The sequence below is a fragment of the Lottia gigantea genome (assembly GCF_000327385.1).
Source record: "Lottia gigantea unplaced genomic scaffold LOTGIsca_15, whole genome shotgun sequence".
Taxonomy (NCBI): domain Eukaryota; kingdom Metazoa; phylum Mollusca; class Gastropoda; family Lottiidae; genus Lottia; species Lottia gigantea.
In genome coordinates, this window is record NW_008707797.1 from 745,489 (window position 1) to 761,988 (window position 16,500).

Genomic DNA, 16,500 nt, shown 5'->3' on the forward strand with positions numbered 1-16,500 from the left:
TGGACAAAGTTGATGATTGAATTGAACAGAGTTTTACGTCCTACTTTTCTGTACAAGCAACGCCATGCTGGGTGCAACGAGGAATTTTTCAGGACAGATTTGCAACTGTCGAAGGATCTTTAAAGTGCACTGTCTGTTGCACACAGGGCCTGATTTATTGTCCCATTCAAAGACTTGACGATAAGATGAATGCTTCCATACATAAAATCATGTTTATAACAAAAATCTACAATTTTTATCAAATTTTTGTATTTTTTTATAACAATAGAAATATTACAATAATTTGAAGATAAACTAAGGTTAAACCTAACTGAAAACATGGCTGTCATTTTAACAATAGAATTAGTTATTGGCCTTGTTCAGACATATTGGAATTGTGAAGCGGATCTCTGGCTTTATTTTGAAGCCCCACCCCCCTTTTCAGTTGATGTGCAGAGTAAAATATTAATACATGAAATTCAAACAATATGTACAATATTGTTCTATTAATATACAAACAACTTCTATCAATAATTAGATACAGTTATAATCAGGCAAAGATATTTTGTTTATCTGAGTCTTATTCAAAACATAGTCACGAACAGTTAAGTTTATTTTCATAAAGATAGCTTGTGAGGCAAGGTAACATACGCCCACTGGCAGTTCATTTTAGGTAGAATAAATAGTACTGGATGCCGATTGTTACTTAAACCAATTTAAAATAAAGTAGACTTATGCTCATGTTTCGAATTGGGGCTCAGACAGGCACAGATATCTTTGTCTGATAAGAATATGAATGATAATAATTGTATTAGCACTATAATGATGTTAAATATAGATCCAGATAGTTGTATCAATGAGCAGGGTTAACTTTTGTATGTGTGATTTAAAGCCTTACAGCCAATAATGTCTGTGTAGTAAGCTATGGTACGGTAGCCTCAGAGTTGTTTGCTAGATCAAATCCTGGTGAAGGTAAAATAAAGGCATCCCATAGACAGAATTTGTAACAGTTGCCAGGTGTTAGCTGTTTTTTTTTTTATCACAACCTAACACTGATATTCATACAAAACCTAATCCTGATACATTGGCATACTGGAGAAGGCACGGTGGATAACCACAAAAACTGCACAGTTCTAACAAGTTAAACTTGTAAGCAATTCATTATGGAAACCATTTTGACAAAAAATATGAAATATTTCAGAAATCTTTTACCAATTAATTGTGAAAGTTTAAAGATTTTGATGATGAAGTGGAATTTGAATTAATAATTGAGCTTTGATTTTTCTGTATAAATATTTTGGCTGGATACTGGATGAAGTTCATGAGTTTAAAGCGATTGATCAACTTGAATTAAAAATTAGAATCCGGCAAGCTTTAAGAAAAACTGCCTCATTAGAATATTTGTTCCTGAAAACTAGAATTCCAATAACAGAACAACACAAAGCTTAACAACCCTGTCTTTCTGGTTTTAACACCAGAATCAAATTAAAACCCTTCCAAGAACACCAAGACTTCATCCAGAAACCAGGAGACAAATTATAGAAAACTAAATGACGATAAATTCAATTCAATTTTAGTGATTGACCAATCAGATGGCTGGAATTCTCATGTTATCCTCAGTACAGTTTTCGAGAAACTGGCAAGTAAATTTAAATTATTCTAAGTTATGTCCCTTTGTTCACTTTTTAACGTGGAATTTTTTGGAAGGATTGTTGACGTGATCAAGTAATAACTGACAAGGTGTAAACTGATTTCCGTAAATTTCTTCGTAACGCTTCATTTTATCGACTATATTTACTGCTCCGTGTAAATCTATATATCTAAATGGACCTGAAAAAATAATTTTCAAACATTATGAATATGGCAAATTAGAAATAAGAATCTTTCAGTGAATTCGTTATTAATTTTTGGCTCAAATGCCTTTCCCAATCAGATCTAATGATAATGAATTTGTATGAGGCAGTGGAATAGATCTGTAGGTAGCAAGTTTGATTGTCGTCTGCTAGATGATTAGGTGCTGTGGGTTGGAAAATTTATGATGCTTCCGAAAGTACTTACCGCCTAAAAATGGAGGGAATCCAAGACCAAAAACAGCTCCTATATCTCCATCCAGCTGAAATACAATAATAGTTATTGATACTTTATTTAGGTAGAAAAAATAAATGATACAACTGCCAATGTCTTGAAACGAAGATAGGAATTCAGTTAACACTGGATTTTACACGCAAGGTGGAATGCAACTGAACAGTTTAATCAACCTAGACCAAGAAAAATATGCTAATGAAGTTTGATTCATTTACTCTAGAAATAAACTGAAAGTAACTTACAGGATTAGAGAGAATACCGTCCTGTAGACACATGATAGCCTCGTTAACAAATCGTGAAAATAATCTGTACTGGATATCTTCATCAGAATTACTACGAAATGAAAATATACATTAATAAAGGTTTGGTCTGAGGACTGAGGTGTTTCTTTTCAAATTCCATAAAATATCATGATTAGTAATACCCAACACTATGATTTAATTGACGTCGATGATAATACACATGTATCAGTGTTGAAAATGGCATATAACAGACAGAGTCAAGAAATACAGACATGGATTTGAGATATTTTGAAAGGAAAAGTACTGAAAATATATTTCAAAATGTACTGTGCAGTGCCCATTTGTTTTGTTATTCCAATTTATCATACACACACACATCTTCGTTGTTTGATTATCAAATAATACATCAACTTACGCAGACTGTTCAGGAAGTTTATATTTTTCTAATAATTTCAATCCTTCTTCATTTTCTTCCTTCACTTTGGAACCAGGAGTGTGGATATACATTCCTTTACCGGACTTACGACCTATAAAAATGAAAATACACAAAGTTAGCAAAGATATCAAATTTCCAGATATACAATCCAGTCAAAAATACCTAATTTATAATAGAAAAAACAGCCTTTATGTCGAGGGCACTGATCGGCTGTATTCTCTAGCGTACAATCCAATCAAATCGCTGCATTCTGTGATATAAGAAAGTACGAAGTTTGTAATAGCTTGACATTGTGAAACAACAATGTGAAGAAGTCTTATACATTATCAATTGTCCGATATCTTTGCGAATATACATACCCAAATATCCCAGCTCTACCATTTCTTTCAATACTTGTACATTGCCTCCACCAAATCTGTCACCAAAAGCTTTTCCCAGATCTTCTGCCACATGGGCTGCTACATCAATACCCACTTCATCAGCTAGTGTGGCTAGACCCACAGGGAACCCAAATTTCTTGGTTAGAGAATCTAATTTACTTGGGGGCACACCTTCCTGTATCAGGAAAACAACAAAATTATTTTGAAAATGATGAAAAATATAAAAAGAAAAATTACGTCTTGTTCAAAAGCTCAAAAGCATACTCCTTGAGGAGTATTCGCGGACATAAGAGTCATAAATCTAAAGGATGCATTAATTGAAGACAGCAGAACAAGAAATAGAAATGAAAGGAGACTTGCATCCTGCTTTCCTGCACCTGGGGTAGTGAAGAAGGGCAACTCCATTCTGTATACATAGAGGACAGCGACAACACCCTAGTCTTTTTTGGTGCACAGGGTGTAGTACATTCATCAGAAGTGAAGAATTTAAAAATAATTATCACCAACCATACCTGTAATAATCTGACTGCTTCAGCTAACATAGGTGCCAGGATTCTAGTGGTATAAAAACCAGGACCATCTTTTACAGTGATAACAACTTTACCTTGTCTTAACCCTACATCTACAGCAGAGGCTAGAAATATAATTCAGGGGATTATAGAGCCAAATTTTAAGATCAGAAACAACCAGAGTATCAACTGGTTAAGAAACAAAATTTCTCTAAGAGGAACAGGTAAATAAATATAAGCTAGGTCTTAGTAGAAGGTCTTTGTAATGAGATGATATCTGGTCGCTGATTGGATGAGGAATGACGTCAGAAGAGCGGAAACAACCTCATTGATCTTCCACAAGCAATCAAGCGTGGAAATAAATATTGTTTATAATAAAAAAGAATTTAAAATACACTGAAGATTTAAAATTAACAATAAACAGATTGTGTGAAATAGACGTCAAAGGAAAATGGCCTTAACTGTTATAAGACCTACCTGTAGTGTCTTTAGATGTTTTATCTGTAGTGATAATTTCTAACAGCTGCATCTTATCAACAGGTGAGAAATAATGCATGCCGATAACTTTCTCTGGTCTGGCGCTAGCAGTAGCTATCTGGGATATCGGCAAGGCCGAGGTGTTTGATGCAAATACGCAATGCTCTGGTATATGCTGAAAATTATCAAAAAAAACATTGATAGTTTTTAATTACTGCTGTGGGCTGATGTTTTCTCTATCTCCAAAGCATCTTCACAAGTTAAATATCAAATATGTATACAGCCATTCAATGCATTCAACAAACAGATTAAAAACAATTTAGATTGGCATGAATTAGAGATACTAACAGCCTGTACAATTCAATCAAATCGCTGCATTAACAAATAACCTAATGTAGTCAAGGTATAAGACTAAGTTCATAATATGAGCTAGACATGAAGACCTACTTTTTCCACTTCTTTAATAACTTTATGTTTGATATTAATATCTTCAAATACAGCTTCTATTACCATATCACATGATTTAAAATTGTTATAGTCCAACGTTGGCTCTAGGTTACTCATAATCAGATCTCGCTCGGCTCTAGAATATAAATAATATATACAACGGTTTGACTTTGATATACATCTTGGCAGTATTCGCATCGTTTTAGTGGTTTCAAGTGTTATTTGAGGAAACTTCCCACTTTTCCGAGAGGCAGATAATACAGCATAATAGCTTAAGACATGACTAAAGACCAATTTATAGTTAAAAAAAATCAAACACAAAAATGCTTGACCTCCTAGGTAGTGAGCCTACTCTCTTAATAACAATTCAAAATGTTTAAACAAGATTCCAAACCAAATTTAGTTGTTCAAAATAATTTCATCTTACGTGGTAATCTTCTTTCGTTTCGCCTGTTTATCAAATCCTTTCTGTACCTGATCTTCACCTCTAGCCAGCCCCTTCACTGACATATCCTTCATTATCACCCTCATTCCTTTATCAATAGACACCTGGGCAATACCTGCTCCCATTAATCCCGCGCCCAGGATAGATAGGGTTCTGGAAAAACACAGAAATCATATAAAACAGTGCATTCACCTACAGTTTGAAAACTTAATCTTTATCATTCCGGTCAACCCACTTGTTAATGGATATAGATAATATAGATGTTTCTTTATTTTGGTTTGAATTTATATGTTAAAACTTGTTACTAACAAGAAGTTAATTATCAAGAGGTGATACTTACTCTACCTTCTTCTTGGGGACACCAAAAGGATTTTTCTTACAAGCATTCTGACCATGGAACAAACCAATTAAAGCTTTAGAATGTAGAGTCATTCCCAATTCAGCAAAATTCTACAATACAATATCAAATAAAACTAAGGATCTAGCTAATAAACTTATCAGGTATTCAAGAAATAATACTTGCAATTTGGCACATCGAGTATTTTAGAGAATACAGTTTTTAGTAATGAAATGGAGTTTTACATCTGCACCTGATTGAGATAATGAAGGACAATGCCATGCAGGGTGCAATGAAGGACAAATTGACATTGGATACTTACATTGGCCTCGACTTCACTAATACCATCTTTATTTAATGCACCTTGTTCTAACTCTGCTTTCACTGTCTGAAATATTACAACAGGGGTAAAAGGAATGAGGATAAAATACTTTTACAAACATCAACAAATCAGTACATAAATAGGGGGGCTGTGGTAGTTTTATTATTTGAAGACAAGGGCAAGAACTCTATTAATCATTACTGAGCACTAAAATTGTATCTGTTAAAAACTGTAAATTCTCTAGCGTTTACAAGGAAATGTGAACTGACAGACGAAAGGCAGGATTAAAGATCAGTGTTGCTAACAATAAGCCACCAAATAGAGAGATGTAGTCATAAAAAAACTCATGAAAATATGATAGCCCTACCTCTATAATCTTGAGGGGAGCAGGATAATGTCCGCCACTCTGTTTGATCACTTGTTGTTTTAGTTTATTAAATACTTGAGTCTTGGCGAATTCAATTCCCAACACAAAATCTAAAACTTCTACAAAATAAAAATAAGCATGACAAATACAATAAATACTTAAAAATATTGTTGAGCAGAACTCTTATCAAGCTCCTTATTTTTTCAAAAGAACATAATCATTACAAATAAAAGTTCCAAAGGGTTCCTGAGCTTTTGCTACTCTGTTTTATCTGCAACAGATACAAAATTGCCATGCAGTGTAAAAAGCATTGTAAGATTTTTTCCTCTTCAATAATAATAGACCAGCCATTCGTTATAATCATTTAAACTGAAACTTACTTTGTTTAAAAGAAACTTTTTTAACTCTCTCATCTTTGATATCTTTCACATTTAACGTTCTACAAAGTAACAAACAAGTATGACACGGCAAAAATATGGCTCAATTCTTAAACTTTGCAGAATGAAATGTTTTTGGTTTGAAAAATAATTCTTTTTCACATAATAAATGACAATTGCCTTTTGAAGTCTATTCATTCTTATAAAATCCAACTAGCAACTCGCTATGACTACAGCAAACTGGGCCTTGGTTTCTTGTCCCAGGACTAGACTCTGGCAACCCTATGCAAAACAAGAAAAGACAACCTACTTTGCTTTCTGTATAGCAATACTTTCTAGATATTTCATGGTGTTAGTTTCTCCGTCAACTAGTCCTGGTCCAATTTCATCTACCAGTAGGTCCACGAGTCCCATCTTCTTCATCTTATTACCTTTTATCATTTTACCTGTCAACATCATCTCCATGGCATTGGGGAAAAACGTCTACAAACAAAAACATTATTCTTAATTAAATAGAGCTTTATTTCTTCCAGTAAAGAAGAGCGCACAAACTTTTTAATGAAATTAAAGTTTTATAGCCTAATTTTCATCTCCTGAGGGATTAATAACACTCTTCAATGTCATGCAGTGTACGATGAGGGAAATTTTGCATTAATATTCTAAGTCAATATTCTAAATCAAATGATTTGGAGTTTTATCTCCTACTTTTCTGCTTCTAAGGGGCTCACAATCACAGGCTACAAGTTGAAGTGTTCAATGAGGAAATTTTTTACTAACAGTGGCAACAGCCTACACTTTTTCAATATCCACTCGACTAGGGATATTAAACAGTTTCTGGGGTGAAGAACTTACTAATTTAGGTAGTCTGTAGGTTCCCCCTGCCCCAGGGAGTAATCCTAACATAACTTCTGGTAGACCAACACTTGTCTTCTTGTTATTGACTGCTATTCTATAGTGACACGCCATGGCCAGCTGAAATATTCAAACAAAATGTCAAAACATGCAGCATGTCCTCAGACAATAAGCACTATACTTGCATTTCGGAGGCAGTGATTTTATAGGATTGAATACAACCAATAGCTTATGGTTTACAGACTTTCTTGTTGAGGTCCCTACATTCGCCAGTGTACAATCCAATCGTTGCATTTGCAAACATAATTCATCCAAAAATTCTTAATATCTTGACTGAAAACGAATCAAAGATCCAAATCTTAAAGTCTAGGCTCTCTGCAACCATTTGGGGGGAGATTACTCTTACTAAATTCATGTTTTCAGACCACAATATGACTATACATACCTCAAACCCACCACCAAGACAAGCTCCCATGATGGCTGCTACAACAGGTTTCTCAGATTGTTCTAATTCATTGAATATTTTCTGTCCACCCATCGAGATATTGTACATTTCATCTTTCGTTGTACACGCTTCCAACATTCTGAAAAAAGAATTGAATGACATTTTATTTCTGAATTTCATTAACACTTGTAACTTGTGTTGAAATATCAAAGGCCATGTTATAAAAACTGAGCACAATTAGAGGTAGCAAGCGTTCTTGTCGTCATTAACGAAGCAAAAAATGAACCAGTTGGCAAAAAACAAGTTATTTCATTTACAAGAGCAGTTATTCCGCGAGGGAAGATAACTCCCATAAAGGTTATGGTATCTGTCTCTGTGATATATATGTCATATCAGAGTAACTCAATTAACTAAATAAAAACTCTGCATCCAATAGCAAGTGATAACCCAAATTTGGTATTTAAATTCCTACTAGTCTTAATAAAAAGAAACAGTTTCTAACAAAGCAAACCTACCCTATATCTACCCCAGCTTGAGGGATACCTAACTGCCTAGCATAAATTTAAATTGATTAGTAACAGAAATGAAACATACCCTATATCTGCGCCAGCTATAAAAGACGAAGGTTTGGCCGATATTAAAACTATTTTATCTATGTCTTGTCTCTGTTTCACTTCGTTAAAAACACTCACAAAATCTTCCTGCATCTTCTTAGAGAGGGAATTTTGCTGAAATTATCCAAATTACAAAACTTAATCTTATTTCACACAGAAAAGATAGGAAGGAAATTCAAAAACATCCTCTAAATTTTAATTCCCATAAATCAAGACATTTGCAGTAGACATTTTAAGTCAATGGCAATTTCTTTAAGGCTTTTTCTGAGGCTATTGCAATTCTGACACTTAAATCAAAGGTTAAAGAGAAAAAGTTGGGGACATCATAAAATGCTTGAAGGGATAGTAAACAGGTTTTCTAAATGTGTATCGGGGACACCGATAGCATCAATTTGCACCATTCCAATTTGCAAACAGATGTCTGTGGTTCCTGCAATTCCAATAAAACTGAGTGTCACTATTTGCAAATTATGCTTTATCACTGAAGGCCTGTTCATCAAACACCTAGTTTTAATGGAATATCCATGAAAATGTCCAACCCCTAAAAAATTTGGAGCTCCAACCTACCTTACTGTTAGGATCATTGAATCGTACCACAGCCACATTATCAACTTTCTCATACTGCACAAACGAATTGGCTGGAAAAATACAAAAACTAAAATCAATCTATAATATTATTGTAATTTACAGAACTTTTAAATACTGTACTTTGCCTTAACAAAAGAGCAGAACATAGACAACTGTATTCCATTAACAATGATCAACTAAGTTCAGGCCTATCCCAGTTTTAGGCATTGATTCATGACATTTTTATGATCTGCAAGTTTAAAAAGGTATTTAATGAGAAACACGAACTTACAAAAGAGAGGACGAGATGTTGAAATACAACGCAGGATGGCATGATCTGAAATAACAATGGAAATCAGTTAAATAGCGGAAAAGTTGACTTCTTGACGACCATAAACAACCCTGAAAGCTACTTGTGTCTTGGTTCCGTTTCAATGTTAGGTTTGCAAATTTAGATATATTCACTTCATTAAAGGTTTAGTTTTGAATTTCTCACAAGTTGGAAATAATTTCTGAATAGGTCTATTATCAAACCAAAATCCACTGGAGCATATCATACACTTTTAATGACCCTTGGCCTAGATGTAGTAGGTGAAAGTGAAATAGAAATATCACTTAATTTTCTTAATCACAGGTAAAAGTTCAGGTCAAAGTCCATTTTACATAACAGCTAAACCTGTCTTAAAAGACCTTGGTTTAGATAAGAGGTTGACACTTCAAAAAATAATCATTCATTGGTGAAAATATTTAATCTGCTCCTTACATTATTATTCAAATTTCACGAGGCACTTGCCTATGTTTAATGCATTAAATTTGACATGTCATTTTGAAAAACCTATCTATAGCAAAGACCAGGGAACAACAAACTTGAATGCATTTCATAAATAATTTGATAAAAGATTGGCAGATAGGAAAGTACACAGGACAAAAAATCATGCTGGTTATGATACTTGAAAATCTGTCGTTTTCAAATAATTGACAGTTTCTTGACTAAAGTAAAATTTGATCAAATCTGATGAAATGACCTCACAAAATTCGTCTGCAAAATCTGAACTTTTTTAAACTGACCACTTCTTTGCACCTGAATAGCAAAGGAAGTACAATTTATTCGGCAATGAAATTTTGTGAAAGTCAAGAATAATATTAAGTTAATCGACTGCAACAGTATGAAATATTCACCTTGTACCAGATGACTACCAGCCCGTAGAAATTGTCTGGTGGACGCCACGAGTCTCATGCTGGCCATTTTGTCTTCAGCCGGCTAACCTTTGATATCTCATATAGTAACGTGAAGTCTCGCCAACTCTCGTCACGTAATTGTTCTTTTCTGAGTTTTGCTGAGATTAATGAAATCTGCTCAACTCTGAAATCGGTTCAACTTTTCACCCCTGACAATTTTTCATTCATCACCCTGGTCAAACTTTTGGAATTCAGCCAAAGCCGTGAGTCGAGAACCCAAGTCACGTGACAGTCAAAGTCCACAGTTTCCAGCATGGCGTCCATGGTGCACAGAATTTCTCAGCTCAGCAAAACTTCTGCTGCAAGTTGTAAGTTTTTCGAACATGTATTTTTAGGCACACAAATGGGTTCCTTGACATAAAGTTCAAACTATCAGATTCATTTGTGCACCGATTTCATTGTAAAATTTCCTTTATTTTGATATTTCTATATTGTATAACAAACGACAGTGAAACTGGTCGGAATAGAGGGGTTCAACTTATCTTTTCAGACCAGGGTGATGATTGCTAACTATGCCCTTCTGTAGGGTTTTGGACAATAAACCATAACAACAGTTGGCCATCTTGTGATCTTTAGTTCTGAAGATATGGTCTTCATTTTTTGACAGTATTCAAAAGGAATGGCCCAGGAAATCTGGACAGAATATTATGTCAACCAGATTCAGATTTAAAAGCACGAACATCCTTTGCGTGAAGCAAATAACATCATGATTCCTATGCTTCAACCAACTTTGCTACATCCAGTCTTCAACTATTATGATGATAGGAGTTTTTGGAACGCTTTTGCTATCGTACAGTGTGATTGATGGATGAAATATTTTCAAACTTGTATTTCGATAATATTTCAGTTGGAGTGAGAAGTTTAAGTTTATCATCAGTCCCACATGCAGCTGAGGGTCAGTATGAATATCATTATTTAAACTTTATAAGATATCAGAATTTCAGACAGTATAAATTTAAAATGGGTCTTCTGAAAGTTGAAAATGTCCATAATACAAATAAATAACTCAAATGTTTTAACTGTCAAATTTGGCAGTAGTTGGATTTGATTTCAGTTGTCAATTTTGACTGGCAAATTGTACTGTCAAGTTTATCTGAGGAAATAGTTGCTGGCTGTTTTCGGTGTTTGTTAGCCTGTTAATTTTAAATTGTAAATTTCTAAATATTTGTAGGTAAAAAGAAGTCCCTGGGCAAGTCTGGGGTTCGAAATATCGTACTGGTTGAAGGAGTCAGAACGCCATTCTTAATGTCTGGTACGTCGTATAAAAACTTGATGCCTCACGACCTTGCCAGGACAGCCTTAATGTAAGTTTTCTTCTTCAAACCAGGAATACAAACTTTTAAATATCGGATTGTTAGTATACGTCATATTTGTAACGAAGAGTTGAAAATAAAGCTAAAGGTTTGAAAAACTCAAACTCTTTTGACCCAAAGGTGAATATTTATTATCTTTTTATTCACATTTCAGAGGGCTTCAGAGAAGAACTGGTATTCCTAAAGGTATTGTTTTATTCATCTATTTGTCAAGTTGTTTGTCTGTTCATTGTCATCTTCTAAGAAGAGTTTAGATAAAGCATCCAAAATTCAAGAAACAAATTTAGATTTTATGATTTAGTGGTCAATCACTAAAATTGATTAAATTTAATCAACCAATCAAATTGTTGTATTTCTTAAAGCCCTGATTTATCTTAGTTTAGTTTAAAAGTAAATACATTAAACAATAAAATGTTTTTTATTTGTAGAAAGTGTAGACTATATAATATATGGTACAGTAATACAGGAAGTCAAGACCAGTAATATAGCCAGGGAGGCAGCCTTGGGGGCAGGGTTTTCAGATAAAATACCAGCACACACTGTCACCCAGGCCTGTATATCATCGAATCAGGCCATAACTACCGGTAGGTTGATAAACATGGTTTCCTGTAGTAAGTGATGCAGCTGAATTTGAAAGCATCTAGTCTTTTAGCCTCTGACCAATCAGATTCAATAGCCACAGTAGACTGTCAATTACAAAGTTTTAAGCAACCAGTCCAGGCCATCTTTCGTTAAAGCTGTACTTAGACAAAGAGAGACTGGATGATAGAGGTTTCTTGTACTTCTAATTGGACAATCTAAAGATAGATTGACAACTGGCTGATGCTGTTGTCTGAACAATTTCCTTTCAGTACTGATTGATTTGCAGCAAACTTACTATCTTGGTACATGTTGCTTTTCATTTATCATACAAAACCACGAGGCTAATTGATAAAAGTTTGGAAAAAACACTGGTTCTACTTTGTCTCCTGCTAACTGATGTATTATATTATAATATTCTAGGTGTTGGTATGATAGCAGCAGGTCAATGTGATACAGTAATAGCAGGAGGAGTCGAGTTTATGTCAGACGTTCCAATCAGACACAGTCGTAAAATGAGAAGCATCATGCTCAGTCTGAATAAAGCTAAAACTCCAGCCCAAAAACTCGGCCTGGCTTCAAAAATGTTCAGCCCCAAAGTCTGGAGCCCTGAGGTATGTCTAAATTAATTTGATGAAAGACAAGCTTTCTCTCTCAAGTTAACCAATATGGGGGTTTTGAGTGAATTACTGAAAAACATAGGCATGAGAAGTTGTAAATGATGCATTTCTCCCAGACAACAATCAATCAAGATCTGTCGGAGACAGTAGTTAAGGTCAGGGTTTTTAGGACTTTAATCAAACTGAAGATGCCTGTCTTAGACAATGAGTTTAATTTGTAAATTTCTGCTATTAAGTTGTAATTATTTTCTAGTTACCAGCCGTAGCTGAGTTTTCTACAGGAGAAACTATGGGTCATTCAGCAGACAGATTATGTACAGCATTCGGTGTAACAAGACAGGAACAAGATGAATTTGCTCTCCGTTCCCACACTCTCGCTGCCGAGGCCACAAAGAAAGGTTTATTAACAGATAGACTGGATTATAAAGTACCAGGTAGGGATTTAGTCTTGAACAACCAGATAGAACGAGGTATTTAGTCATCAAATTGTAATCTCAGGAAATAACAGTGTCTAGCCTTGCATCTCTTAAAATTGACTTTTTTTGCTGCATTACCACAATGACAATAAAAGGTGATAGTAAGATTTTTTGTGAAAGGGAACCCTGAGAGCTGTTTCTCAAAAATTTTACCTTGAATCTTTTGGTAAAGGTTCTTTCTAAAAGATAAGTCAAAATAGTTATTCTTTAAAAACTTTACTCAAACTCTTGAATATTTGTTTTGTCCATCTAGGAGTGAACGATACTGTTACAGCTGATAATGGAATTCGACCTTCATCAATGGAGAAAATGTCATCGTTGAAAGCTGCCTTCATTAAACCATACGGAACCATTACGGCTGCAAATGCTTCATTTTTGGTGAGTTTTACATATTTTTTTTTATCACGTGAAGCTTGGAGACTCCACACTCTTCAATATATAAATGTGATTGGATTGTATGCTAAGGAAAACAGCCAATCAGAGCCTTTGAAAGACTGTAAACAATGGTGGAAGTACTGCTCTGCCATTTCTTTAATTGTGCTTTATAATTCGGCATTCTCACTCGGGGGATAAATCGTATGTTTACAGCTTTCTGACAGTCTTATAACTTGAAAGTACTATATGATGTCAATGAGATATAAATAGCTTGACATTGTAAAGATCCCGTACCATTGGCTTGTGTTTTAATGTTTTTACTCCCAATGTTATTATGTATGATTTTATATTTGTAATTTTAGACGGACGGTGCCTCAGCGTGTCTGATTATGTCCGAAGAAAAAGCTCTAGCTATGGGATATAAACCTAAAGCTTATCTTAGAGATTTCCTCTACGTTTCACAAGATCCCAAAGATCAACTTTTATTGGGGTAAGTTTTTATTTTTTAATAATCGGACGTCTACATTGAGGGTCCAAGCAGAGGAAAAGCTGTAAGGATTGTCAATGTAAAGTAGACGCTATTTAATCAAAATGAGTAAAACATGTCAATAATCAATGTTATGAATAATATTTTCAGACCTGCGTATGCTACTCCTAAGATTCTAGACAGAGCTGGTTTGAAACTAAGTGATGTGGATGTTTTTGAATATCACGAAGCTTTCGCTGTAAGTTATAAACATTATTAAAAATTTACTCTTGTGCTGTCGAGCTCTTGTCTACCAGCTGATCCTTGACCAAATCTTTTGGCATAGATCTTGCTTGGTACATATGGGGCTACTGGCATAATGAAGAAAAAAAGGTCAGATTCTCACACACAGACTGAAATAATAACACATGAAAACCATTTTAGATTAATTCTTGAAATAGCAAAGCAAAGAATGTCCTTTTTAGTGTTGTCTATTATGAGTGAGTTGGTCAGCTGTTGAATTTTTTATACATGATTATAGATAATGTATTATTAAAATTTATAGGGTCAGATATTAGCCAATATGAAAGCGTTAGATTCCGATAGTTTCAGTACAAAACAGATGGGCAGATCAGCCAAGGTAAATCTCTTCATGTATTATTGTTTTAATTTAATTACTCATTTAGATTTAATAATTTATTCATTTAACTGTACAAGTTAGTTTGAAAATAACAAACTTTTTTCTATGTTTGCGGTTAATTATAATTGAATCGATTATTTTTAATGTGAATTGTAATACATAACTTACTGACAAACTTAGAATGTCGATAAAAATTTTAATATTTTATTTTGCATGCATATGAGTCCCTGTAGCAGCTTTCTAAAAACCATCTTCTTTTTCAAAATAGCCTTTTTTTCCTTACAGTTTGGAGCTCCACCTATGAATAAATTAAATCTTTGGGGAGGATCATTATCATTGGGTCATCCATTCGGAGCGACTGGCGTTCGATTGGTCACTACAGCAGCCAATAGATTGAAGGAAGAAGATGGACAGTTTGGATTAGTGGCGGCCTGCGCTGCTGGTGGAATAGTAAGTAGAAGTTTATTGATGATTAACTACAATACAATAAAATGGGCGTCTATGTTGGCTATACCAGTAGAAAGTTAACACATCAATCATTTGCAGTGTTGTTAGTCTTAACGCAATTTTGCTCATCATTAAGTGATTTTAAGGATTCCCAATTATTTGATACATATTGGGAACACTGACACTAATAGAATCCATTTGCATCATTCCAATTTGTAGTTCTTGTAAATCCACCACAACTAAACATGCATTTATGAGGTCACCAAGACTTAGATATTATTATCAGCTTTTGTTTAAGTTTGTCTTTGAGATAGAAAACCTGCGAAGATTAATTGTGGTTTCGTTCTATGTTATATTCTATATTTTAGGGACATGCTATGTTAGTGGAAAGATACCCAGGATACTGAGGATTTTTTGACTTGAAAAAAAAAATGGAATCAATGCAAGGAACTAAAAGTGAACATTCAACTCAAAGTTAAAGACAGCAAATCTGCAGACTATATTGTTTTATTTATTACAACAGTGCTTACTATTACTCGGATCAAAAAATAATATCAAGTGAGATCAAATTCAGATTTAACAAGTTTTTGAAGCAGATTTCAGGATACATTTGCTGTGCTTGTGCCTCATTTTCGAAAAATTAATTAGGTTAAAAACCAGACCAGAAATACAGTAATCTGATTTGGAAACTAAATTTGGTATTAATTTGATGACAGGAATGAAAAAAGAGCCTGGTGTTAAGGTGTTTCCAAGGAAAGAAATAATTTTTAAAACTAGCTGTCAAATTGTTATATATTGTGTACTGTTGAATATTTTGTTTCTGTAAGAATATTTTGTTTATACGATTTGTAATTATAAATTATATTATCACTCCCAAAGCTTTGATTATCAAGGTAAAGTCGTTCTGCTAACTGATCATTAAAATGTTCATTGGAACAATTTTTATAATCATACTTCTCAAATCTCTAGTTTGAAACCGATCTTCAACTACCTTTTACATTATTTCACAAGAAAAACTAGGTTTTAATAGTTTTAGTACAACAATTAACATTGTATTATACAACATAGTTACAGAACATTTAAAAATTTACATCACTAGATCCTTTGAAATCTTCAAATGCAATTATGATGGCAAATAAGATGCCTGTGATACAGCCTCAGTGTCAGAAACGCTGTTTGTTTAACCTTCAGAGCCTAAATCATAAAATAACATGTTACAATCAGTAATCATGTGGCAAGGAATACTAAGATCATTCCATAAAAGAAAAATGCTGCGACATAGTTGAGGTAATCCCTGTTTTCAAAATTTTATTTGCATATAACATTTTAAAATATTGTCTGACTTGCATCATAATTTTCAGTTTTAACTCTGCTTTAAGATTATTATATAATTATATTGAAATTGACTCTAAATTCCACAAAAATGAACGTTTAAATAATTTTTATCTTCATTGAACAAATAAT

At 33.9% G+C, this 16,500-nt stretch overlaps 2 protein-coding genes across 2 annotated transcripts; one reads left to right on the forward strand and one right to left on the reverse strand.

The window, feature by feature from the left end:
- Positions 1 to 1,657: 1,657 nt before the first annotated feature.
- Positions 1,658 to 8,941, reverse strand: LOTGIDRAFT_112349 (hypothetical protein; the record flags this gene model as incomplete). The annotated part of the gene is made up of 18 exons (XM_009050391.1): positions 1,658 to 1,809; positions 2,038 to 2,092; positions 2,307 to 2,397; positions 2,728 to 2,833; positions 3,102 to 3,297; positions 3,635 to 3,756; positions 4,109 to 4,283; positions 4,556 to 4,691; positions 4,983 to 5,153; positions 5,341 to 5,450; positions 5,660 to 5,725; positions 6,027 to 6,145; positions 6,407 to 6,465; positions 6,714 to 6,886; positions 7,256 to 7,375; positions 7,701 to 7,839; positions 8,295 to 8,428; positions 8,882 to 8,941. Coding segments are annotated over 18 exons (2,184 nt in total), but the record flags the coding sequence as incomplete, so codon positions are not given.
- Positions 8,942 to 10,212: 1,271 nt separating this feature from the next.
- LOTGIDRAFT_157797 (hypothetical protein) lies at positions 10,213 to 15,986 on the forward strand. Its single transcript, XM_009050392.1, has 13 exons — positions 10,213 to 10,428; positions 10,968 to 11,015; positions 11,292 to 11,424; positions 11,588 to 11,619; positions 11,862 to 12,017; positions 12,436 to 12,626; positions 12,886 to 13,066; positions 13,362 to 13,486; positions 13,846 to 13,973; positions 14,121 to 14,208; positions 14,515 to 14,589; positions 14,875 to 15,039; positions 15,405 to 15,986. The coding sequence occupies exons 1-13, from the start codon at positions 10,374 to 10,376 to the stop codon at positions 15,441 to 15,443; spliced, it is 1,416 nt and encodes a 471-aa protein (XP_009048640.1). The 5' UTR covers positions 10,213 to 10,373; the 3' UTR covers positions 15,444 to 15,986.
- Positions 15,987 to 16,500: the final 514 nt, after the last annotated feature.

What these genes read in the sequence shown, in the direction of transcription:
- LOTGIDRAFT_157797 (XM_009050392.1), top strand. Translation starts at nt 10,374, where the DNA reads ATGGCGTCCATGGTGCACAGAATTTCTCAGCTCAGCAAAACTTCTGCT. An exon ending in CAAAACTTCTGCTGCAAGTT is followed by an intron (nt 10,429 to 10,967) that starts GTAAGTTTTTCG and finishes ATAATATTTCAG; the next exon opens with TTGGAGTGAGAAGTTTAAGT. An exon ending in AGTCCCACATGCAGCTGAGG is followed by an intron (nt 11,016 to 11,291) that starts GTCAGTATGAAT and finishes AAATATTTGTAG; the next exon opens with GTAAAAAGAAGTCCCTGGGC.